Source organism: Rhinolophus hipposideros (genome assembly GCF_964194185.1).
Source record: "Rhinolophus hipposideros genome assembly, chromosome: 13".
Taxonomy (NCBI): Eukaryota; Metazoa; Chordata; class Mammalia; order Chiroptera; family Rhinolophidae; genus Rhinolophus; species Rhinolophus hipposideros.
Window position 1 is genome coordinate 58,967,927 of NC_138059.1, and position 25,074 is coordinate 58,993,000.

Consider the following 25,074-nt stretch of genomic DNA (forward strand, 5'->3'; position numbering starts at 1 on the left):
CGTAAGCCCTTGGGAGTATGAGTGATTAAGATTCAGAAATTTAGAGGAAATATTTCACCTTGGAGCCTGATAAAAGTAAATGCTTGACCCTGCAGCGAAATTTGTAAAACACTCCCTTCCCCTTGCCATACACATAGAATTTAGACACAGAACATTCAGCCTCTCCCAAGCTCTCTTAGTTACACTTTTATGGTCAAACGATACTTTACATTTTGTTCCATAACCATAATGCAGACTTCCAAGCTTTCTATGGTTTGATTCAGAAAGTTACATTATACTGAGTGTGGAATATTTTTCATGCGGTCCCTAGTATGAGCTAGGGTTACATTTCTCTCCTATAGTTCCAATGTCCCCTTCCCTATACCACTTGGGGAGGGTGTTACAGAGACTTCTTCATATTTACATTCAAAATCACACCCCATCTTAATTTTCTTGGTATCTTTGAATTACGTTTTCTTTGCATCGCTGATTTGGTCTACTATTCTTCCTTCTTTCCTCCCTTCCCGCCTTCCTTTCCTCACTTCCTCCTGCCTTTCCTTCCATTTTATTAGGATGCTGATTGCCTTAATTTTTTTAACTTGTTAAGAAAAGAAACATATTCTTTTTTATCCTAGTCTTTCAGCTTTCAGATTCTTATCTTTCACCTCGAAGTTATTCCATTTTTCTTCACACCACTGCTTTCTGTTCAGTTTTGAACCTATGACTGGTTGGTTTTGCTTTCTCTGGAGTGTCTTGCTAATTTCATATTTTCTTGAAGTCTCTACCTCAGGTTCTTCAAATGTCTCATCCATCCTCTCTTTGCTATGGCATCTCTGCAGATATCCTCTTTGAGCCCTCCATCTTTCTGCTGTCATCTGGACTGGTGGCTTTCTATTTATGTTCATTACACATCTGATCACTTCCTCCCACTGCTCTCCTGGATCAGAACCACTATTTTCTAGAATGCCAAATTCAGTGGTGTACAGGTAAATGTTTAACAATAGGCTCGCATAACAAATAAATAAAACCCTGACTTTTAGCCTTTCCGAATGACCGTGCTGTAAATATTCCCATAATGGTGGATGTCAAGTTCCCAACCTGAGATCACGGACCTTGGAGTTGGAAAGAGATGCGATCCATCTGGGATACCAGACCAGTACCAGCAGCTTCAGCACACCAGTGAGGAGAACCATTGTGACAGAGCTATTTCTAAAATATATCTATACTTTTTCAGAGTTAACAAAGCAACCAGGATATCCTTTAATTCCACTTAGTGGTTCTGGGCCATTATGAGTGTCAAGCTCGAAAGCAAAAGTGGTATCTATAGAGATTATGACATATAGAGAGAAGATATTTGCCTATAAACTAAATACCTAAATAACTTAACATGAAAATTAGATAAAAGAATTAAGTAAAAAATGCAATGGTGTTTTCCTTTGAAGGGCTTTTTTGTTAGTTGGCTTTAAATTGCATTGTGTTTATGGTTTGTATAGTTGTTATAGCTGCCTCTCCCTGATCCTGGATAAGCTCCCCAACTGTGATTTTCTTAATGGCCTTGTGTTTGTGCCCTATTTCAAGCCACCATAAATCCATTTTTAAGTAAGTTATCAGAGAATAAACACTAATAGAGACACTGTCTCTTCAATAAAGAACGTGGATTTTCTAGTAAGTGGTGTTAATTCGGCTTCTCTTTCATTATGCATGTTTTCTTTAATACCATAAAAGAGAATGCTATCCATGCACTTTCTGACAGAGGAGAAAATGGGTTTTTCTCTGTTTGAAAAGTTCACTGTACAGGGTTTTGTGATGCGCCGACAGCTTTTAAAATAGGGTTGCTTTTCAGAATGAATTGCCTGCAGCTGCTCTCCGGGGTTTCTTTTTTTCCTGAGCACATCCATCCTGTTTGAATATTAAAAAACCAAAAACAAAAATAAAACACCTGCATATTTACATCACTAATGGGCCAATAAATAAAATTCTGCATTTTTAGGGGCGGGTTCCTGGGAACTAATTAATCACAAGCAGAGACAAAAGGGGTTGAAAATACAGTGCTGCTTCTTACCTTGCCCTGATTGTTTTGTGTTTTAGCCATTTCTGTGTGTCTTCCCATTTGGGAGTGCAGGAGATGGTGACAAGTGACTTAATATTTAGGAGATACCCATGAAATGAATGTGGTTCTGGGGTGACTGTCTTCAGGCATTTGCTCTTTTGTCTTCTTCTCCATAGCTTACTGAAGGTGAATCTTAACCAAGGTAGATTCAGCTTACTGAATAGTGGACATTTCTTTATGTCCAAGGAAATTAAAGCTATTCAGGCATACACCTGCCACATAACTAGAAAAATACCTAGGGTGCTATTTTCACTTCAAATCTGTAGTTTTTAGAGCCATAAGTATGGCTAATGGTTGGATCATTTTATTAGAATTACTATTTTAACAAAGTAAATCTAGAAAACTGCTTGAAATGCATAAGATTAGTGTCCAAATACAGCAGGCGGAATTACAAAATTTTTAGATATAGACTACAATAAATATTGTACATGATATTTTGGCTTTCACTGGACTATATTGAATTCATCTATCGCATCATAAATGGTTTAAGTGTACATTTTAATGCATTTTAGAATTATTTAAAAATGTACTTGTTTATCCTGCAAATAAGATAAACTGTGGCATGTCTAAAATTGTTAGGGCTCATAATTTTTATTTGGGCATTTAAAAGAGATTTTACCTAATCTAATATGAATTGTCATGTAGGTATATGATCTCAATTTAATATGATTCAAAGGGACTATTTAACTTTAGTTTTACAACTGGGCCTTGAGCCGAGGGTAAGTAAATAAGTAAGCTTCATTTTGAAAAAGTGGTTAGTTGTCATTATCAATGACAGTCTAATGAAAGGGGAAAAAAAAACAGAACATTTGATTTGTTTCACACAGGAAGGCAGGGATGGTAGGAGGGTTGCTTTTTCAATTCTAAAACTCAGTGCAAGCCTGGAGTTATTGTCTCAAGTATGTCATACTAAGACAACCATTTTACTAAAAGTAATGATGATTTTCAGAAAATAGTGAGGTCATAAACTATCTGTCTAGATTTTCTACCCTAGAAAATTATTTAAGGAGTGCATCTCTAGCTCTCCAGACAGATTTCAAATCAGTTTATATTTGAAGTCATAATCATCAAAGTTATCTTAGTATATTTTCTGAGAAAAGTTGCATAAAACAGCACATGAACTAGGTATCACAACTCTAGGGAAAAGGACATGCATCAGTGTGATGATTGAACTTGAACATGCAGACTTGTCTAGCCATGAACTAAAGATGAATATGGTACACTTATTCATGCGTTAAATGCTAACGGGCTCTTTTCGCTTTGTTGTAGCTCTCAGCAGTAGAGAGGCAGATCTTTGACTTCCTGGGCTTCCAGTGGGCACCTATTCTTGGAAATTTTCTACATATAATAGTTGTCATACTGGGTTTGTTTGGAACCATTCAGTACAGACCTCGATATATCGTGGTGGTAAGTCTTATTTTTTTACCATGTTTCTTCACATAAACACTACAAAATTGCTGTGAGAAGATGAATAAAATAAGTTGTTCCCTCTGTTATGATGTGGTGTTGCTGGTCTAGCCTTCAAATATTGAATTCTGCTAAGAGATGATTATCTGTGAAAAACACAACACAGTGAAAGTTTACAATGAGAGCAAAGCAACATGACTGTAAGAGTCCTAGTGAGACTCACAGTGTAACTGAATTCAAGTGTCACAAGGAATTTTTCTTTTAATTCAAAATGGGATATGGGATATGGATAGAATAAGAGGTCTGTTGAGGTCTTGATGTTATGATGAGATATAAATATACATTAACTATCATTTCAATTGATGTGTCACCCTAAAAAGCAAGCCTACCCAGCCATAATCATTTGTTGACTGAAAACAATAATATAATTTAATTTTAATTGATTTAGGACATTATTAATACATGTACAAAAGGTTATTTAGTACTCACCTCTAATGAATTTAATACGGTATATTATTGAATGTTTCTCCATTTTGTTAAGATAAATTTGAAACATGAATCCATACTCCAAACTATGACAAACATGGTCAGCACACTCTCCATTGATGGACCATTAATGACATGTATGCTGTACTCTACAGTCAAAGGAAAGTTATTCACAATAATTAGTTTTCTATAAAAAGGGGCCAATATTTTAGGCTACATGTATAAGAAAGCTGTGAGAACTAACAAGCATATATAAGTAATTGTAAATTAGAGTAATATACTCAAAAATGCACTTTGAGCCTAAACAAATATACCGTATTCAGTAGAATTACTAAATATTTCCTTGCAAAGCAGTAGTAACATTGCCTCACTGGAAGAAACCCTAGACCTTAAAATATGCCATCTCAATTTTGATTTAATTCAGTCATACCTATTGAAAAGAATAAAGTCATAAAATTTTCTATAAATGCATTAATTCTCTATTTTGAATCTCAAAATTGGCTTTTGGGTAGTATCTTTCATTGTGTCACTGAGATGAAGGTCAGTGGCCCACAGCACGATTCTGCACTCAAAATGGCCGTCCTGGGAGGCAAGGATGTGTTTGAAGTCACTCAGCTGGCTGCAGGGGCTAAACAATTCCTGCTTTACTTTTCATCTCTGTATGATAGCCTCCACTAAGCCACAGTATAATCCACTAGAAAGGTGTTTCATGGAGTTAGACTTGCAGTGTAAAATGCTTTAATATGCATAATATCAAACAATTACTGGATTTTATGTTCTAGTTTGTTGCTATGAACACAGAGCACTTTTCCTCACTACAGACGTTTTATGTGATGATGTTGGTGTTCTGCTGAAGCACAAAATTCCTAATGACTATGAAACCAATGGCTTCTATGGAATGAAGTGTTTGGTACATGTTAATGACGTTATCTAGTCCTATTGTTTTTACCCTCTATTTTTTTAATTTATTTTTCAATTATAGTTAACATACAATATTATATTAGTTTCAAGTGTACAACATAATGATTAAACATTTATGTACCTTACAAAGTGATCATCCCAATGAGTTTAGTACCCATCTGACACCACACATAATTATTATATATTTTGACTATGTTCCCTATGCTGTAATTTACATCCCCTTGATTATTTGTATAACTAGCAATTTGTACTTCTGAATCCCTTTCACCTTTTTCACCCAGCCCCCAACCCCACTCCTATCTGGCAACCATCACTTTGTTCTTTCTCTGTATCTGTGAGTTTGTTTCTGAACATTAATTTTACTCACTCTTCACATCACTACTGTCTTAGTTGAGGTTTCTGCCTTTTATTTACTGTACATGGACTTTTTGCTTGCTTTCAGCCTTCCTCCCTTCCAGTATGTCTTTTGCACTTTTCCTGAATCACTGGTTTAAATCCCTTCACTAAGTCTCAGTAGGATGAAATCTAGCAATATTCTTGGTTGACCTACCTAACCAAACTTGGGTCTCACAATCAACTTTTCCTTCCTTCCTTCCTTCCTTCCTTCCTTCCTTCCTTCCTTCCTTCCTTCCTTCCTTCCTTCCTTCTTTCCTTCCTTCCTTCTCCATTTCCTCCCTCCTTTCTTCCTTTCATTCTTAACTTCCCTTCTTTCTTTTTTATTTACTTATTCATTCAAACCTTGTTTATTGGGTCTCTGCTATGTATTTGGAATTGAATTGTATTAGGTATGGGGTACATTGGTGAGCAAACACAGATATATATTCTCTGCCCTCTTCCCTACTTATCTACAGTCTAGTGAAGGGAAGTGTGCCTTTATCAAATAATCATCCATGTAAATGCAACTGTTACAAGTGTTACAAAGGGGCACATGTGCCACAAGATGTATAATGGGGACATCCATCTGGCCCTGCAGAAGTGACTGTGTAGCAGGGATCTGCAGTAAGTAGGTGTGAGTTCACCAGGGAAGAAGGGACTGAAGGGGGTTCTGGGCAGGAAACACAACAGGGAACATAGTAGTAGGATGTCGATGGCACATGTCGATAGTTGCCATTCACTCATTAAGCATTTATTGAGGACCTACTATATATATATATATTGTGATAGGGTTGGATAAATAAAAAAGAATGCAAATTACAGCATCTCTGCTCTCCAGTGACTCGTTATGTAAGGAGTGAAGAGGCCCAGGGTCCAAGGGTCTCTGGAGATGATGAAATGACAGTGGGAGGATACAGAATAGCAATGGCGCAGAGGTCTGGGAAGGGTGTGAGCGAGCCTCTGACACGGAAAGAGCAGAGTTTGTGACATCGGCACCCCATGTGCTCTACTCCTACCTGCTCTCCAGCCTCGCACTCACGTAGCCTTGCCTGCTTTGTGCCCCAGCTCTAGCAACATTTTCTCCCTCGTGTGATATGCACGTTTCCTTCCACACATGACCTCGTGCCAACCACACTGAATTATTTGTATTTTCCAAAGACCACATGCTGTTGCTTTCCTCCATAGTTTGCACACAACTGGAATGTCCTATTCTCCTTACCCTCTTAGAAAAATTTAATAATCCTTCAACTAAATGGTCACTTCTTAAGAGCCTTACCTGACAGCCCAACTCTGAGGTAAGTGACATTTCCTCTCTGCTCCTGCAGATCCTGCTGACTCTTTCTGTCCTAGTGCCCTACACAGTCACCATCCTTGCCTCCAGCCCATTCCATTCAACAGCGTGCTCCCAGGAGGCAGGCCATGCTTATCCATTGCCGAGATCTGACAAATAAGTTTGCAAACTTGTTGCAACGATGTTGCTAACACTTTTTGATATCAGAGGGATTATTCATTGTGAATTTGTACCAACTGGACAAACAGCTAACCAAGTTTACTATTTGGAAGTGCTGAAAAGGCTGCGTGAAAAAGTTAGACGACCTGAACTTTTCACCAATTCATGGCTCTTGTATCACAATAATGCACCAGCTTACACTTGCATGTCTGTGAGGGAGTTTTTAGCCAGTAAACAAATAACTGTATTGGAATACCCTCCCTACTCACCTGATCTGGCTCCCAATTATTTCTTTCTTTACCCGAAGGTAAAGGAAATATTGGAAGGAAGACATTTCAATGACATTCAGGACATCAAGGGTAATGTGATGACAACTCTGATAGCCATTCCAGAAAGAGTTCCAAAATTGCTTTGAAGGGTGGATTAGGTGCTGGCATCAGTGCATAGCTTCCCAAGGGGAGTACTTTGCAGGTGACCTTAGTGATATTCAGCAATGAGGAATGTAGCACTTTTTCTAGGATGAGTTCGTGAACTTAATTGTCCGACCTTGTACGTCTATCGCAGTATGCATGGGCCTTTAAAGATGCTTAATACTTGTCTTAACAAATAATAAATGAATTAATGGATATTGGATGAAATGGTTTTACAGGGTAATCTAGACGGTGCTTTCTAAGCTCAGAATATGTCTGAGTTCAACAACAGAAACTGGCATTACTGCCTTATCTCAATCTGAATTTGAGAATTGACATCAAAAACTAGTGTGTACTATTCCTCCTGCACTTACCAGGAGCTCACTTACTCCTCAACTTATTTTTTTCTAAGAATTATAATGTCATGAGCCCCTGCCACTGTAATTAAGGAGTTGTCACAACAAAGATTATTAGAAAAATTCACCCAAATCAGAAAATGAAAGAGCAATAATCCCCCTTGGGTACCATCTCTGCTGAAAAGGTACAATTTACTGTTTCTATATAGGTTTTTAGAACACAAAAACAGCTTTGTCATATGGTACTCTTACTGATTAAAATTTATTTTAACAAAGGTGCAAGGTGGTTTATATACATTAGGGGATACCAAGTCTAGTTGAAGAGTTTAAATGGACCATTTGTGTTTCTTTAGCTAGAGACAAAATGAAGCAGAGAGTGGGTTGTGAAATCATAGTTAGCAGTCATAAAATATTGTTCTAGAATCAGCTATTTACTCCTTGGTCAGATTTTTTAAATGTTACTTATGAATTCCAAAATAGGAATCTGCTCTAGAATTATTTAACTATTATTTCATGGGCAATACATTAATCAACAGATTTACATTAACTTAAATGCAAAAGCATTAGCAATTTAACATTTGTTTAATTAAGATTAACCCTGAAGTTAAAATTAAATCCAAATTGCCTTTAAAAATTAAAAAGATGAGGCTAAGGGGGATCAAATATATGGTGATGGAAGGAGAATTGACTCTGGGTGGTGAACACACAATGGGATTTATAGATGATGTAATACAGAATTGTACACCTGAAATCTATGTAAATTTACTAACAATTGTCACCCCAATAAATTTAATTAAAAAAAAGGAAGCCAAATAGGTCCACAGTTTAGTGATTTGGACTTTTATGCAAATGCTCATGTGCAGAGGACTGCAACTTGCTTTTATTTGAATTATTATGTAGGAAAATTTCCCTATTATGTCATCATATATCTCCTTCCTGAACTACTGCTCAACATGACAGGTAAGAGTATTAGGTTTCCATTTAATTGGTGCTAGATTTAAATCCTCCTCCACCCATTATTATCTGTGTAGACTTAGGGCATTTATTTGCTTTCTTTGTGCCATATTTCATTTGTAAAAACCTCACTAATAGATTGCTTTTAAGAATTATATTATATAATGCATGTGACTTGCTTAATATAACCTAACAGAATAAGTGCTTAATAAATGATTGAGCTGTTTAATGTTTAATGTCTTTTTTTTCTAACATATTTTACGTAATATTATATCTGAGTGATACACATGTGAATGAATGAATGAATGGCCTTTCTGGTAATTGAAAAACAAACAAGCCTCGGGAAGTAAACATAAATCATGTTATAGACTAATTGTTCAATGAGGAAGAAATAGTCTGCAAGACTTCTAAAGTTCATTTCAATAAAAAATGCTGTAATCGCCTCGTAAAACTGGGAAATACTCAGGAAGTCACATAGAAGACATGAACATTTTTAAAAAAATCTTTATAGATTTTGTGTGAATTAAGATTTAAAATATGTGTACTGAACTTAAGCAAAATAGGATAAATAAATAGATAGATAGATAGATAGATAGATAGATAGATAGATAGATAGATAGATAGATATAAATTATACAGAGTGATTTATTTGTTTGTTTCTCCATTGGGAAGTTAAGTATTCTGTACTGCAAATATTAATATATTTATCCGGATATATAAGCATATAGGGAGGCCTCATAACAACCAAATTGTGTTTATTAAAAATGGAGTCTTATCTCTTTCTTTATTCTTCTTTCAATTGACTTAGAGATAAAATAACCCACATCAAAAAGAAGACATATGCTGTCATAGTACCTCCTGCCTAGGTAAATAATTATGGATGTGTTTATATTGCTAGAGATTTCTTTCCCTTTATCTCTATGTACAGACTTGTGCTTCAGGTGCATATTGAGGTATACAGATTTTATGTCATAACAATCAAAATTCAATTATACACATATTTTTGTTCCCAACAAACCAATGTATTATAAGAAAGAAATTTATAATATTACTTTAACAATAATTTTTGTGCAATGTGTGACACATTAATTGCTACATACAAAAGAAACCATCATTTCAAAAACACTGCCAGTTATAGACTATATATGAATGAAATCAATTTTTGGTAAATTGGTAATTTGGTGAATAGGTCATTTGTAAATTGCAAAATTTGGTAAAGTTTTAACTTACAAACTAATCTATAGTATTTCTTAAGATCTTTTAAAATAAAGCCTATCGTGTAACTCTTAAGTATTCCAGCTCTGGAGTCAGAGTCTGAGTTCCATCCCAACTCTGACACTAAGTGATCAAATGATTCCCTTTCTACCCCAGTTTTAGTGTTATGACTGAGTGACTTGATCTATGTAAAGGGCTTAGCACAGTGCCAGAAATACAGAAAGCAGCAGAATAGTAACTCTTGTTATTAAGTATTTAGCAGCTGATTGTCAGATTCTACTCAGCCTGGGAATTTTATCTTTCAAAGTTCAGATGTGGCACCAATAGTACAACTTGCGAGAGAGCCTGAATGCACTTTGATCACTACGTTTATACTATGATTTTTAAATAGATTTGTTTTGTGAATACATTTGTTATAACCATGAGTTGATTGAATTTGCAAAAAGAATTCTTATGGGTTTGGGTTTGCAGTCCTAATAATTAAGAATCAGACGGTTTTGCAATTCATTCTGTTTATTCTCTTCCTTTTGTCTTGCTTTATTGTATATCCTTTCCTTAACCTTTATGACTGGCTTTTTTCTCATTACTTAGTGGTCTGTACTTTCTCTCATTCTAATATCCTCACAATTAGATTGATTTAGAATGAAAAATATCAGATGCCAGAATGCCATCTATTTTATTAGCAACAGCTTTAAAGTTTGTTGTAGTTACTGTGACTTGATCCGTTTGCAAAAACTATACATAGAGGATGTAGTTTAGCTATTTTCAGTATTCATGGGACTATTTTGTGGTTCAGAAAAGTTTGTTTCAATGTATTTGGCACATTTTTAAAAACTGTCTAAGTTCACTCATACTAAAAGACTTTACTAACAGAAGATAGAAGCATCAACAATATCTACAAATACACAAAGTCTCAATATATTGTTTAACTTATTTAAATATATTTTCCAAGTTCTCTAAATTTCTAGTGATTTGGGAGCCTTAACTCATTATTATAATTTTATTATTCTTTTAAAAAAGCAAGATCTCTTCTCCAAAAAGAAAAAGAAAAAAGATGATGAGGTACCAAATGTAACTAGATACGAAATAGAACGACACAGCTATGTGAGATCATTTTGAAAGCCTTTTAAAAATCATAAGTGACAGAAAGACACAAAGTGTAAATTAACTTTTACAAAAAGTTAAAAACTTACGATAATGTTTCTAATAGGAGTATGGCTATTTTATAAGGGATTTAAAATTATATTATGTGACAGCATAGAATGAGCTAATGAAATGATTTACATATTGATTTTAATTTGACAATAGCATGTGATGATTGTAATCACTAATAGAAAGCAGAAATTTAATTACTATGCCTCTTTAACAATTAAAAATTCATCGATTTTTGTGGTAAAGTAAAAAGAATGAGCAAACCGCCATCCTGGTCATCCAAGCTCTTCTATTTGTCAGTTTTCTGGGCCTTATCTCCATCTGCATAAGAAAGTGACTGCTTGAGTTGAGCCCTTAGACCTCCTCCATTGATGAGTCTTGATATAAAGCCACCTTAATTTGTATTAATACTCTCGAGGAAGTCATTTCCTAATACATAATACATTAATAAAACAATTAATCAGTAAGATTAGCATATTTAGAGTTTGTTGGATATGATTGGAAGGTATTTTCCCACTATGGAAATCTGATATTTAGTTGGTCATTCTTAATCTTATTTATTAATTTGTTTGCTTTTAAAAGACATTTTACACAATCACATTATATTCTATGATTATATTAGGGGCAGATATTCCACTCTTAATAAAGTAGTACAACAGATGGAAGTTTAATTTTCCTCCACAGATTTGTTTTCAAACATGAGCCTTGTTCAAGGTGATGGAGTGATGGGTTTTGACTAACATTCCTAAAAACTTGACTACTTAACAGTATGACTAAAAACTAGATAAAAAGATAGAAAGCCCACAAAAAAATTTTTCATAGTTCCATTCCGTGGAAAAGCTCATGCTCAGAGAACAGCAATCAAGTCAGCACTTGGCTTTATCCTGTATCTGTAAGCCAACAATGCACTTTAAAAATAAATCTAGCATTATTGGCATCTACTGAAAGCAGTAGAAACTATTGGATTTTTAATTTCTAGAGATCTTAAGGGACCTCATAAGGAGCACTCTTTTCTGAGCACGCTCTATTTCTTCCCAGAAGACTTAGGCTTATTGACATTTTTGTTATTGATTTATTTAGTATACATGCCTTTAATCTCCACATTTTTCTTCTCTTTCTCCCCACCTCCCTCCTTTCTCTCTAGTATACAGTATGGACTGCCCTCTGGGTCACCTGGAATGTCTTCATTATCTGCTTTTATTTGGAAGTAGGTGGGCTCTCTAAGGTAAGCGTATCATGTTTTTAAAATATACTTTAAATATATACACTAATAAATAATTATATATATATAATTATTTGTGTATATGTATACTCTACATATATGTAGAGTAATCTAAGTAACAGCACAAATGGAATACAAATCAAAAAACGAGTTTAAATACCATTAAGAAGGAATGATCTTGGGAGCATGTTAATGCAACGGAACTCCGAAACAATGTCCTTTGGTTTCGTTTGGTAAGCTGTAGTGAGACTCACTTGTAGTGTAGCCTCTTGTCCACTGAAAAAGGCCTAATGTCACAATGACCACAGCCTCAAGTGATAAGTGAAAAATGGTTTTGAACGTTCTTGTATTTAAACTGGGAAAAGAAATTAAGATGTTAATGTAACAAGTACGAATAGCAAAGTATTATTTTTGCTTGAATACTAATTCTGGGGGGAAAAAGTTTGACAAAGACTGAAATCCTTATACATGCAAGTAGAGTATACATTTACTAACAGCTAAGTACATCCGCGTGGTCATCCCCATCTGGAAATCCTGATCAGACAGAAGAGTTGTCTTAATAAAACATGTTACATATGTTATTTTTATCTGCTTAGAACTACTATCAGCCGAGCACACGATTTTCATTGTGACTCTGCACAACGGTCTTTTGATTGGGTTAAGTTCCCAGTTGTATTCTTAAATATCTTTCTCACAAACCAGCACAATTTTCACTTGTAGAAATTGTAGAGAAGAAATTTGACAGTATTATTACTAAAAGAATAAGAAAGCTATAATCATTTTTTTAGATTTTTCATTATCAACTATATTTGTGCTTATTCTTTTGTTATATGATAGTCTCAAATTTTCTAAGTAACACAATGGTCTCCTACTAGCATTTGTGGTTTGGCTCTTAGAAAATCTGCCTTGACCAACACAGATGCCTTTAGAATTGTTAGGCTGCATCGAAGTCCATATGGTAAGAAAGAATTTTTGATTTAGCCAAGCAGAAAAAAATCTCTAAAAGATTTTCTCCAGAACCTCCAAAGATGGTTACTCATTACTCTACATTATAACTTTATAATTAGAACTTGTCATCATTTTCTCACATTGGCAAATGTACTAGGAACCAGAAATGACATTTCTAATACTGAATTCCATGCAAATTCTCTAATATCTACCTTTAATATTTATGTTATTAATCGCATTTCATCACTAATTTCTAAGACAGAAAAAAAATACTTAAATCAGTGCCCAGTTATCTTCTGTAACATTCAGAGTAGAAAGCAATTTTAAAATGCAAATCTTATGAATAATACAATTATGAATAATAAGTTAAGCATAGCATTTTTCAACACATCACATTTTTTATCTTGTGATTTGAACAGTCATTTTAAATCATAATTTTACTTCACTAGGTAGAAATTCTCTTTTATTTTCTATATAAACTGATTTGGAATAGATTAGACCAGAGGTATTTTGTCCTATTTAATTGGCATATAGTGTGTTGAAATAAGACTGAATTTCAAATCATAAGTCTTCCTTTCAAATCATAAATCTTTTGTTCAAATCTTGTCTTTAGCACTTTTTACCTATGGGCCCACAGGCAAATCATTTAATCCCACTGAGTCTTTGTGAAATATAAAAACAGGACCAGCTTTGGCTAATAATGATAGTAAATATGCTTGTTGGGGTTTTAATATTGTTTTAAGCATATCTATGTGGTAACTCAGGCAAGCTTCCAAAAAACCATGCGAAGTTATTAAAAATAAATAATAATAATAGCATTCATTTACTCCACACAAGTCTAATTTTCTTCCTCTGCTCTAAGTTACTTCTTTGAACTGATTTTTTAATATCAATGTACAGGTGAAGATTTTTGTTTTTTGTTTTTCTTATTTCTTTGGGTGCAAGTTTATAAAAAAATGCATATACTCATTATCCAGTTACTCATGCAACCAAATGCTGTTAAGCAGTCAACCAAGTACTCTAGGTCATTAGAAGGATAGATAACTTCAAAAGGAACATCCTAAAGATTTTCTGTTGGTTTCCCTCTATTTGCTGCCTCAGAGGCTGGTAACATCTCCCTGGTAGCCGGTTTAGCCTCAATTCCAATCTGTAGAGAATCTATTCTGAAAAATAGAGCAAAGTTAAGGGCCCCAGAAAAACCCAAGTACCTCTGCCACCCGCCCAGATTAGACTCTTTTTCCCAAGACATTCCCTGTCCATATGTGAAAGTTTGTGTACTAACTTTCTAGAGCTCTCCATCTCCTGCTGGTTCGTGAAGGCATTCCTTGGAATTACTTGGATAGACTAATGGAAGCCTCCTTGTACCTTGATTTTTGCCGGAAATATTCATTTGAGTCTTTCAGTGAGTCTTTCTCCAAAAACTGGATTTGGATTAATTTCCACAACATCTCTATGGATTGGGGTGTTATCCCGATGACAGCCACTACCTAACTATTTTTATTATCTAATATTATCCATTGTCGTGGCATGAAGAATCATACATCTGACCTATTATGGGGATTCTTGACCATAACTGTCAGATTTTCCCTTTGCTGTTACCTCATCTGCCGATCAGCTCTGCATTATAAGTTCGCTACTGTGGTCTTGAGAGTCCTGATTCTTTTCCAGAACTTGAAGAAAATGAATGTATTGTTTTAAGGGATATGTACATGTATGGTGGCGTCAGGATGACTGTGGGTAGGTAACTGAAAGTGTCTTCACTTATATAACCTACTGACGCCTCATTTTTCTTTTCTGCAAAGTAAGGAAAACCACATCACTAATTTTACTGGATTGTTGTAAGAATTAAATAAGATAATAGAAGGGTGGCAGGTTAGCTCAGTTGGATAGAGTGCGGTGCTGGTAGCACCAAGGTTGCCGGTTCAATCCCCACATGGGCCACTGTGAACGGCGCCCTCCTTAAATAAGTAAATAAAATAAATAAATAAATAAATAAGATAATGCACAACGAGATCAGACAATTACATTTGCAAACTTACCAACTGATGAAAACATTGCAAAAATTTGTCAAAGTGTGCGTGGAAATCATCGGCTGACTGTGAGAAGCATAGCAGACCAAGTAAACATCAATAGAGAAACAGGAAAATCTTAACCAAAAATCTTGGCATAAGAAAAGTGTGTGCCAACGGGATTTATAGACGATGTAATACAGAATTGTACACCTGAAATCTATGTAAATTTACTAACAATTTTCACCCCAATAAATTTAATTTAAAAAAAAAAAAAGAAAAGTGTGTGCAAAAATGACCTCAGAGGAGCTCTTTCAACACAACAATGCACCAGCTCACACGGCACTGTCTGTGAGGGAGTTTTTAGCCAGCAAACAAATAACTGTATTGGAACACCCTCCCTACTCACCTGATCTGGCCCCCAATGACTTTACCTGAAGATTAAGAAAATATTGAAAGGAAGACATTTTGATGACATTCAGGACATCACGGGTAATAAGACGACAGTTCTGATGGCCATTCCAGAAAAAGAGTTCCAAAACTGCTTTGAATGGTGGACTAGGCGCTAGCTTAGCTTCCCAAGGGGAGTACTTGGAAGGTGATCATAGTGATATTCAGCAATGAGATATGTAGCACTTTTTCTAGGATGAGTTTGCGAATGTAATTGTCAGACCTCGTAAAGGTCTTAAAAAAGATCTTAATATATTGTGAGTTTTAGTAAACAGTGGTTCTTAGTAAACAGATGTTGATGATGCCATCAACATCATCATCTGTATTATTTTTGAAAAAATAACAGACATAACGAGCTTCATCTTGAAAACCTTTGAGACATATATTTATTACTACCCAAGAGCTGTGAAAGGGAAAATGCAAGGCTGAGTGACTTGTTTAAAAAATACATAACAGTCCCTTGGGATAGGACCTCACATCTACATATTAACTTCACAGCTGTAGCACTATTAATTAAATCCTTTCCTTCAACATGTAAATAGCTCTTTTGAAATACTTGTACAGCTAAATTCCCCTAGTATACGTACTGCTCTCTCCGAGAGAACGTTATGCATCTTTAGGAGACTCTAAGGCTGTTTTTCATGCCACACTTTAAGATCACCAAGGGCACAATTAATAAGTTATTGCTGCTTTGGAAGTTGCAAGACTCAGAATCATTTTTTTTTCTCCCTAGGAATACATTCAGAATGTGAATATGAAAACCCAGCTCACTTGCTACATTTAAAGATACTGAAAAATAAGTTATGTTGAGAACTCAAGTTGTACTTTTTTTTTTTCATTCCAAAGGACTTAAGCTGTTGTCTTACAGCATCTATTGATTACTCCAAATTATAGAAACTTTAGGCTAATATTTCTTCTAATGGACTTTTCTGGAAAGATGTGTGGAACTTACACATTAGTGATCCACGAGGATTTTCAGTGTGTTACATACACGTATAGAATTCAGAATGTGAATGACTACACATGAACATAACTTAGACATAAAAAGTGAATGTAAAGAAATTGTAGGGAGATTCATCTTAGAGCAATCATCACCGTTGATTAGAGGCCTTCTGAAAAACTTACAGGCAGGTGGTCAAGGAGGGAGATGGACTAACCCTTCTTGACTTCCTACTCTGTACACGTCCTTTAGATCGGCTTTACACAAAAGGAAAATCTACCTGTGTTTGTTTATATCATGTTCTAATGACCGTACTTTTCTTATAGGGACCTGATTTGTGGATATTTGTTGATTCTTAAAGAAAGTTAAATCATTTCCCCAAGAGGCAATGATAGCATTTTCTTGTTCTTCTTTGGCCTAAATTGACACCATTGTTCATCAGCATCCTTTTCTCTTACAGAATTTTTAGTTGAATATTTCAGCTGCGCAGCCAAGCAAGGTCAATGAAATAATTCTTCTTATTCAAGGTTGATTCTTCGTACCTAGCCTAAATTCTTCCTCTGTACTTACTGGGAAAACTCTCTTTCTCAGTGAAGATTCCATTTCCTTCAAGGTTGGATTCTTCCACTGACTTTGGCTTTGAGCAGGACTTTTGAAGTGGGAAACATTTAGACCAGCAATTCAGGAGCAATTGCTTAGGAGACAGAACTCTCAGTTCCCATCAGCTGCTTACAATCCATCTATTATTTTTCATAAACTTTCTAGATATTTTTGAGTCTCAAAGAATTCTTTTTCTGATGGCAGTTTCAAGCTAAATCCATGATGTATGGTATGTTTCTTTTCCTTATTTAAACAAATACAACTTACTGAATCCAATAATGAGTTTTAAACTTAAATTTGCCTTTTCCTTTTGAAGATTTCTTCCTACCTGCATATTTTTCAAAGGGAATCTTGAAATATGTTTACGGAGGGCTGAAGCTAAGTACAAAAATATCTTTATTCAAGAATAATATGTCAGCCAGTGATACAGAAATAGCATCCTAGAAACCTAGCAAAGCTATGCCTTTCAAAACTACAAGAATGATATATCCTATTTATATCATGAATTAAATGGCATGTCTGTATCAATGAGACACTTTGGAAAAACGCATGAACTCTTTCAGTTCACTGGAATAACAAAATACTTCAGGTTCTGAACTACTATATTAGTACATATTATCCTCTTTCTTCAAAGAATGTTTTTGTCTGTAATAACTGGGGGTGGTGGGGGAGGGGAGGTGGTAGTGGATATCTACCCAGTTGTTAAGGATTTATAAAGAAGGAACAATTATAATCTGCTTCCAGGAATTACATCTAAGTAAGACCCAAAGATTTGCAAATGTTTATTTTTATGTTTGATTCCTACACAATTCTTTTCTAAAATGAAGCAATTATGTTCTTGAAAACAAATAGCAAGGCAGCATAAATATAGTTAGGCATTTCTTATTCCAAAGAACTTAAACTATAGCTTTCCTTTGGCATAGGTCTAAGTGAACATAGTTTCTGAAAACAGCATCCTCAGTATGTCCCTTTTTGTATGGTGAGATCATTGTGTTCCCTCTGTAGTTTCTTATCCACGGTAATGAAAATTGCAAGTTTAAACTTAGTGTTATATTTTTCATAAATTTCATCAAATACATTTTGAAAACCTTAGCTCTAAAAATCTAATTTGCCGCTCCATAATAATCCAATGACATATAGAAACTATAGTAAACTACTAATTAATTGCTGCAACCTGGGTGGCATTAGGAGTTTTTAATCAGAAATTTGTGTGATAATCTTATGCCCTGTACGGGGTCAAATAGTTTTGTTTTTCTTTTCAAAAGAAGAAATGGATATATTATTTTATTAATAGTAGCTCTATTTGCTGCTATACGATTAGAGTCACTGTATTGAACTAGGCCTTTGCCAATGTAATTGAATTATTACACAGAAATACGTTGTCTCTGCTGTTTGTAGTTTATAGTTTATTCTTCTCATGAAACTATGGCTGAGATCAATTTTTTTTTTCACTTCAGCATAATTATTTATTTCAAACTCATATACATTATGAAGCTCACGCCACGTCCACCCCAGGAGGTGCTCACGTTCCACCCCAGCTCCCTCTCTATGTCCCCCCCCACTCCCATCCCCCGAGTGAACGTGTGTGGGGACATTGCCCCTGCACACTGTGGAAATAGTGCCCGGATGAACAAAAAGCTTGCAGGAGCCCCGCAGCTCGCCACTGAAGCTCTCCAGCGCAGGCCGACACCACTGCTGGGTGGTGTACCGCCTTCTCTCGCTCCACAGCGGCGTCCCTGTGCGTAGCCTGGAGCTGCTGAGCCACGCGCACCTCTGAGCTCAGGGCCTGGGTCTCCCCCAGAACGTGCTCTCAGTCCCCCCACCCCCTCATCTCGTGCCGTGTCCCGGGAGACCTGGTCCTTGGGCAAGTTCTTTAATTCATGTTCTTCCTGTGCCACCAAATTAACAAGCAGAATTTTCAACATTTGATTTTCTCCTTCAAACATTGAGTGAATCGTTTAGTTCAGACACTTCCTTGGAGAGATTCTTGCCACTTTCCCTGCTTGTGTTAAAAGCTGGTTTTTTTATATAAATGTAAACTTTCTGTCAGCTGCTGTCAAAGCTTAATCTGTGAGTTTCATTTCTATGGACAGCTCTTCCAACTTTCAGTCATTCTCCGGTTCTAAGGCACAGCAGCTCATGCTCCCTCTCAACGAGAGAATTTCCCAGAAGAAAAAAGACTCCCCAACAGACATGCCATCAGTTCATCAGGCTGAAGTTGGTCCCAGACCAAAGGGCTTCAGGCCCTGGGCCCACCAGCACCTCGGCACTATGACTCATCAGGGAACTGCACTCTGAATGTCCCCACACACCAGCCAGGCGTCGGCCCCAGGCCATGAACCATTGACGTTTTAGAGCCACCTCCAAAAAAGGCAGCAACCTCTGCCCTCGCAGTCAGCCCCGGACATGGCCTCTGCACTGGAAGTCGGGTTTCCGCCTGGGCGGAATTTGAGTGGTCTCAAATTTCTCATGTGTGCATGAAGATGCTCCCCTCTTTGGAATTCAGGCTGTTCTTCCTGCTCTGTTCCCTGGCCTTTCACCTGTCTTACAGAGGAATTGAAGCATGGTAGGCTGGGAAGGGCTGCTGGGACTGAGTCTTCCCTTTCTGGTGGTTGGTGCACCACTGGGGACCCAGGGACAGGACCAGGAGGCTATGGGGGGGGGGGGTTGTGTGGCCACTCTGCTCAGTTCCTGCACCTTCTGGGCTCAGATTCAAAGTAGATACCTTGGTAATGGAGCAAATGAGAGTTGGTATGAGGAATTTGTCTTCTACCAGGTAGCAGCCTCTTCCACCCACCTCAACTGAGGGCCCCAGGCAGACAACGACTCAGGGAATGTCAGAGGACATCTTGGGGCTATTCACCCCGTGTGACATAGGTGGGGTCACGGCAGTTGAGGAGTGGGGTTCAGCCGCTGCCCTTTGACGTGTGGAGGGTCGAAGTCCGAGTGCTGAGACAGAGGGCCTTCAGGGGCATAGGGATGCAGGTGGCTCTCCCTGTGGGTCGGATGTTTCCCTTGACTGAGCAAGGACTCCAGTCTGGAAACCAGGGAATTAGAGAATACAGGTGGGCTGGCCTATGTGGTATGCTGAGGGCAGGCTGGGGGCAGCCCCTTGCTGAGTGTGCAGTCAGGTGTGCAGGTGGGCCTGGAGCCATGGGACTCAAACCCCTGGACTGAGTTGGTTCTTTTTTAAGGTGTGATACCATTGGGGTGAGTTGGGATAGAGCGTGTGCAGGCAGGTGGGATGGCAGGGAGCTCTGACTGTAGGTCGGCTGTTGCTGTTTCCTGACAGGGGGTCCATGGCAGAGACCCCTTTAGGGTCCACAGGTGGGTGTGGTTTTATGGGCCTCTGATTGCTGAGGTTTAGTGTCAAAGATGAGAAGTGGGAAGGGAGATATGTTTTGCTTTCTCTTGATTCAGGGAGGTGCTAACAGAATGATATAGTTCAGAAATTCTCATGATGAGATGCCCTTTGGTATGAAGCTCTTTGCAAGTCATGTCTGCCCACAAGCAGGGCAGTCTGGGCTGCCAGCTGCAGCTTGGACATGCCCAGGGGAAAGAGTGAGGAAACATGAGTGATTTCAGCTGTCTGTGTCCTGTCTGAGAACTGAGGAAAATACAGAGAAAGCGCCTGGGGCAAAGATTGCCCAGAAGATGAGGCAGAAGCTGACACTGAACAGGCACAAGCTGACAGAATGAAAAGGGAGAAAGACATGGAAGTATCCACACGTCTGGTCAGGGATGGACTTGTATCTCCTCCGCCCCTTGGAAGCTCTCAGCGTTGATTCCCCCTTTGCCTGTTTTCTGACTCAGGAATGACAGGAGAAGACAACAACAATGCAACATTCAGTTGTATTTATAGAAATTGTCCGTATGCTACTGTGTTAAATTCAGCACATTGAAGCATTCAGCTGTCTAGACTCCCTGAAACGTTGGCTGTCTTTCTGGTAACTTTCAACCTGCTACAGAAACCAGATGTAATATCTCACACTCAGAATCACAAATGAAACTGAAGAAACAAATGAAATCATTAAAAAAGTAATTCCACTTTATTCTTGTAGGAGCTGGTTTGAATCAAGATCTCTGAGAACTAATTTACAGAATCTGAATATTAGTAGTTCTTAAAAGTATAGAAACTTTGCAAGCCTATGTTTCTAAGATTAAAATTAGATTGAGAGAGACAAATGTTGATTGAAATTTAACTAACTGAAAAGAAAAAGGAAGAATATCCATTTGTGAAATTAATTTACTGATAGGAAATATCACTTTCTATAAAAATCATATCACTTTCCTAATTTTCTAGATGTTCAACTACATCATCAAATCATTCTTTCACTAAACAAATGGTGGCAGAAGTTTCTGGTTATCTTCCATTATCTTTTACCTCTTCTGGTTAAGAGCCAGCTTTCATTTGCTGTGGAAGAGTAAAAAGCTGTAGTCCTTTGCTTCTGTAGGTGTGGTCATCTCAGTTCTGCCACCAAGCAGAAGAATTGTGAAGGACTTCTGGAAAGGCTGCATAAGAGCTAATTCAGTTTAGAAGTACACCTAAACTTAATGACCTAACGAATACAAGTCTTATACTTCTTCTGTAGTTCAGAAATCCTACCTGAGTTTCAATGGGCTAAAATCAAGGTGTCAGACAGCCACTATGGAAAACAGTAGGGAGGTTCCTCAAAAAATTAAAAATGGAACTACCATATGACCTAGCAATTTCACTTCTGTATATTTATCCAAAGGAAATGAAATTACGGTCTTGAAAAGATATCCACACCCCCATATACATTGCAGTGTTATTTACAATAGTCAAATTATGCTGGGGGGTGCCAAAAAAAAAATGTATACAAGTGGACTCTGGTCAACGTTGCTCAAGCAGTAGGTCACCGTAATTGGAAATGTCTGGATGCTGATGGTAACCACTTTGAGCACCTCTTGTAATTGCAGAAGTCAAACGTGACTTGTATTTATCTCTTGTTATTGGTATATATTATTACAATTTTAATACAGTTTTCCTTTCTTAAAATGTGAATACATTTTTTGGCACCCTCTGTACACACACACACACACACATACACACACACACACACAGGAATATTTTTCAGCCGTGAAAAGGAAGGAAATTCTGCCATTTGTAACAACATGAAAGGAACTTGAGGACATTAGGCTAACTGAAGTAAAACAGAGAAAAATAAATGCTGTATGATATCACTTATACATGGAATCTAAGGGGGGGAAAAAACTGAACTCATAGATACAAAGAACAGATTGGTAGTTGCCAGAAGTAGGGTATGGCGGGTGGGCAAAATGGGTGAAGGTGGTCAAAAGGTACACACTTCCAGTTATAAGGTGAATAAGTTTTGGGGATGTAATGTACAGCATGGTGAGTATAGTTAACCGTACTGTATTGTATGTTTGAAAGTTGCTAAGAGAGCATATCTTAAAAGTTCTCATCACAAGAAAAAAAATATTTGTAATTATTGAGGTGATGGATGTTCCTTAAACTTATTATGGTGAACATTTGACAATATATACATCTATAAAATATTAATATTGAACACCTAAAACTAATATGATATTGTATGACTCAATAAAACTGGGAAAAAAAATACAGTCAAGGTACCCATTCTGGAGGCTGTAATGGAAAATCTGTTTCCTTCCCTTTTCCAGCTTCTAGAGGCTGCCCACATGCCTTTCTCCATCTTCACAGCCAACAGTATCAGGCCAAATCCTTTTCATGCTGCCATCCCCCTCTGATTTTCTGTAGCCAAGAAAGGTTCTCTGCTTTTAAGGACTTGTGTGATTAGATTATTCCCACCTGGATAATACAGGCTAATTTCAGCATATCAAGATCCTTCACTTGAATCACATGTGCAAAGTCCCCTTTGTCATGTAAATTAGCATATTCACAGGTTCTGAGGATTAGGATGTGAATATTTTGGGGACAGTAGTGGCAGCCATCTTTAACCATGAAGTGACCTTGAGGATGTCAACCATGCATGAGAATAACAGACTAAATAGAGAAAGGGGCCCGTTACCCTAATAATTCTGTGGAGCTTTCATACCAGCCCTAAGCTGTCCACGACAGATTTCTTTTATATTAGGAAATGTGTTTAAGCCACTGTTTGGGGGCTCTAAGTATGCAGCTGAAAATAATACCTAACTAATCATATATAATTTATAGATAATTTTACTTAGCATTTACTTGGTTCAAAGCGTTATGGCAGGCACTAAGGCTACCTCCAGTTCCTGCCCTCATGAAATGTTCTGCATCATGTGGAGGACTGATAGTACATGATTACTAACAAGAAAATGTAACCAGTGTTATGGTGATGAAAGACAAAAGCACTCTGATTACACAGAGCACGGAACATAACTCTTCATGGGGATCACGGAGGCTGCCTAAGGAAGCTGAGATGGGGAGTAAAGACATGAGCATGCTGACCTTGCAAACACAGATGCTGTTCCTGACCCACCCTTGGTGACAGAAAAGTGCTTTGAATTGCTACTTTTTTTGAATCCCCTATAATGAGTTTGCATTGATCCACCCACCTCCATCCCAACTTTTTTTCCAGACAGTCTTCTGGCCAGCATACATCAAAGAGAGAACTCCATGGGGTTACATGCGTCAAAGCCAAGGTCCACCACCTTTGGGAGGTGGTCCCACAGAACATGCTCTAAACAAGGGAACTATCAAGTTATAGACCATGAGTACCGGTGACCTGGAAGTATCTGTTCAGCCACAGTTACACAGTCAGAAGAGCCAGAATATTGGTGGTCCTTTTGAGGTGATCTGGAGTTAACTTTCCTGAGTGTAAATAGACAAATGTGCTCCTCAAATATAAGACTGTCTCACTGCACAGCTTAGAGCCAGTAGTGATTCAAAAGGTATTTCAAAGAAGGATAAATATTCTTCCTGCAAAATCCCCTGTACACTGCTGAAAGAAAAATGGTGTTAAGAAGGCCTTTCCCAACAAGTTCTCTCTCCCCGTACTTATTTTAGCAACAAAAATTCAATTTGGCTGAGCTGTCTGGGGAGTTGATTTGACCCTGTTTCCAGAACAATGAGCAGTGGTTTGATAGCATAATTTCTAAATGGGCCATCTGATGTTTCAGTTTGTACATATAATTCATCATTTTATTCTTGTCCTGTAATTACAGAATTAATGGAGAAAACACTTCCTGTGTATATTTGAAGTATCAGGGGGCATTAAGGCTATTTGAAGTATTAGTCTGATTAAATACTCTGCCCTGCTTCAGAGCAGTATAAGACAGCAAAAGCACTGATGCTGTGGTGAGTTTTTCTCACTCACCATTAACTGAGATACCAACACAAAGAGGGTAGTTATTATTTCCTTCACACAATTAATCTTACATGCTGAGAGCATGGTATGAATTTCACTTCAGTATAAGAAGCAGGCAGGCTACTGGTTTCTGAAATCAATGACAGTCAGAAGAGCCTAGACACTGGGTGATCTGATGAATAATTTAAGTCTGATTCGTTAACAGTGCAGAAGTGAAGTTAGCCGTGCAGGGAGACACATTGTCAATTGCCAGCAATTTACTACGATTTTGAAAACCACAGGCAGCAATTTACAGAAAAGATTAGGCCAGTTACTGTACACGTGTGACATTTTCTTGATTTAAGATGTCATCCTGAAAGCTGTTAACTGACAACTGGAGTTTGGAATGAGGTTGTAAAGTTTAGTGAAGAACTGCTTTTACCTGAGGATGTCTACATTTCTGCTCTGGGAGACCTCTGAATGCACACCTCCTGCAGGGACTAAATGTCTGTATGCAAATGAGCACGGTCAGAGAAGGCTGATGCATTAAGGAACCATTAGGCACCTTTGCATTACTCAGTGCTCTAATGCACTTGTCTAGGAGAAAGCATGGTGAGGGGCCTTTATTTCTTGGAGAAGAAATGATTGTCCACACATTTTTTTTAGTTCTGTGCCCTCTGGAGGTATAATCTCTTCATCCTGCTCCAGGAGATTATTTTGCAGTTCTTCATAAGAAGCTGATTAAAGGAAAATCCTTTTTTTATTAACCTCTTTCTACTTCTTTTCCCTATTGGTATTAAGTCAGTAACAATA

General features: G+C 37.2%; 1 protein-coding gene across 4 annotated transcripts in view; it reads left to right on the forward strand.

Annotated features, from left to right (window-relative positions):
• Positions 1-25,074, forward strand: part of NKAIN3 (sodium/potassium transporting ATPase interacting 3) — a 547,012-nt gene that overhangs the window by 247,311 nt on the left and 274,627 nt on the right. For all 4 annotated transcript variants that reach the window (XM_081070859.1, XM_081070861.1, XM_081070862.1 and 1 more), the window contains exons 2-3: positions 3,359-3,496; positions 11,960-12,040. In XM_081070859.1, the coding sequence (XP_080926985.1) occupies positions 3,359-3,496; positions 11,960-12,040 (219 nt within the window). The remainder of the gene's footprint in view (positions 1-3,358; positions 3,497-11,959; positions 12,041-25,074) is intronic.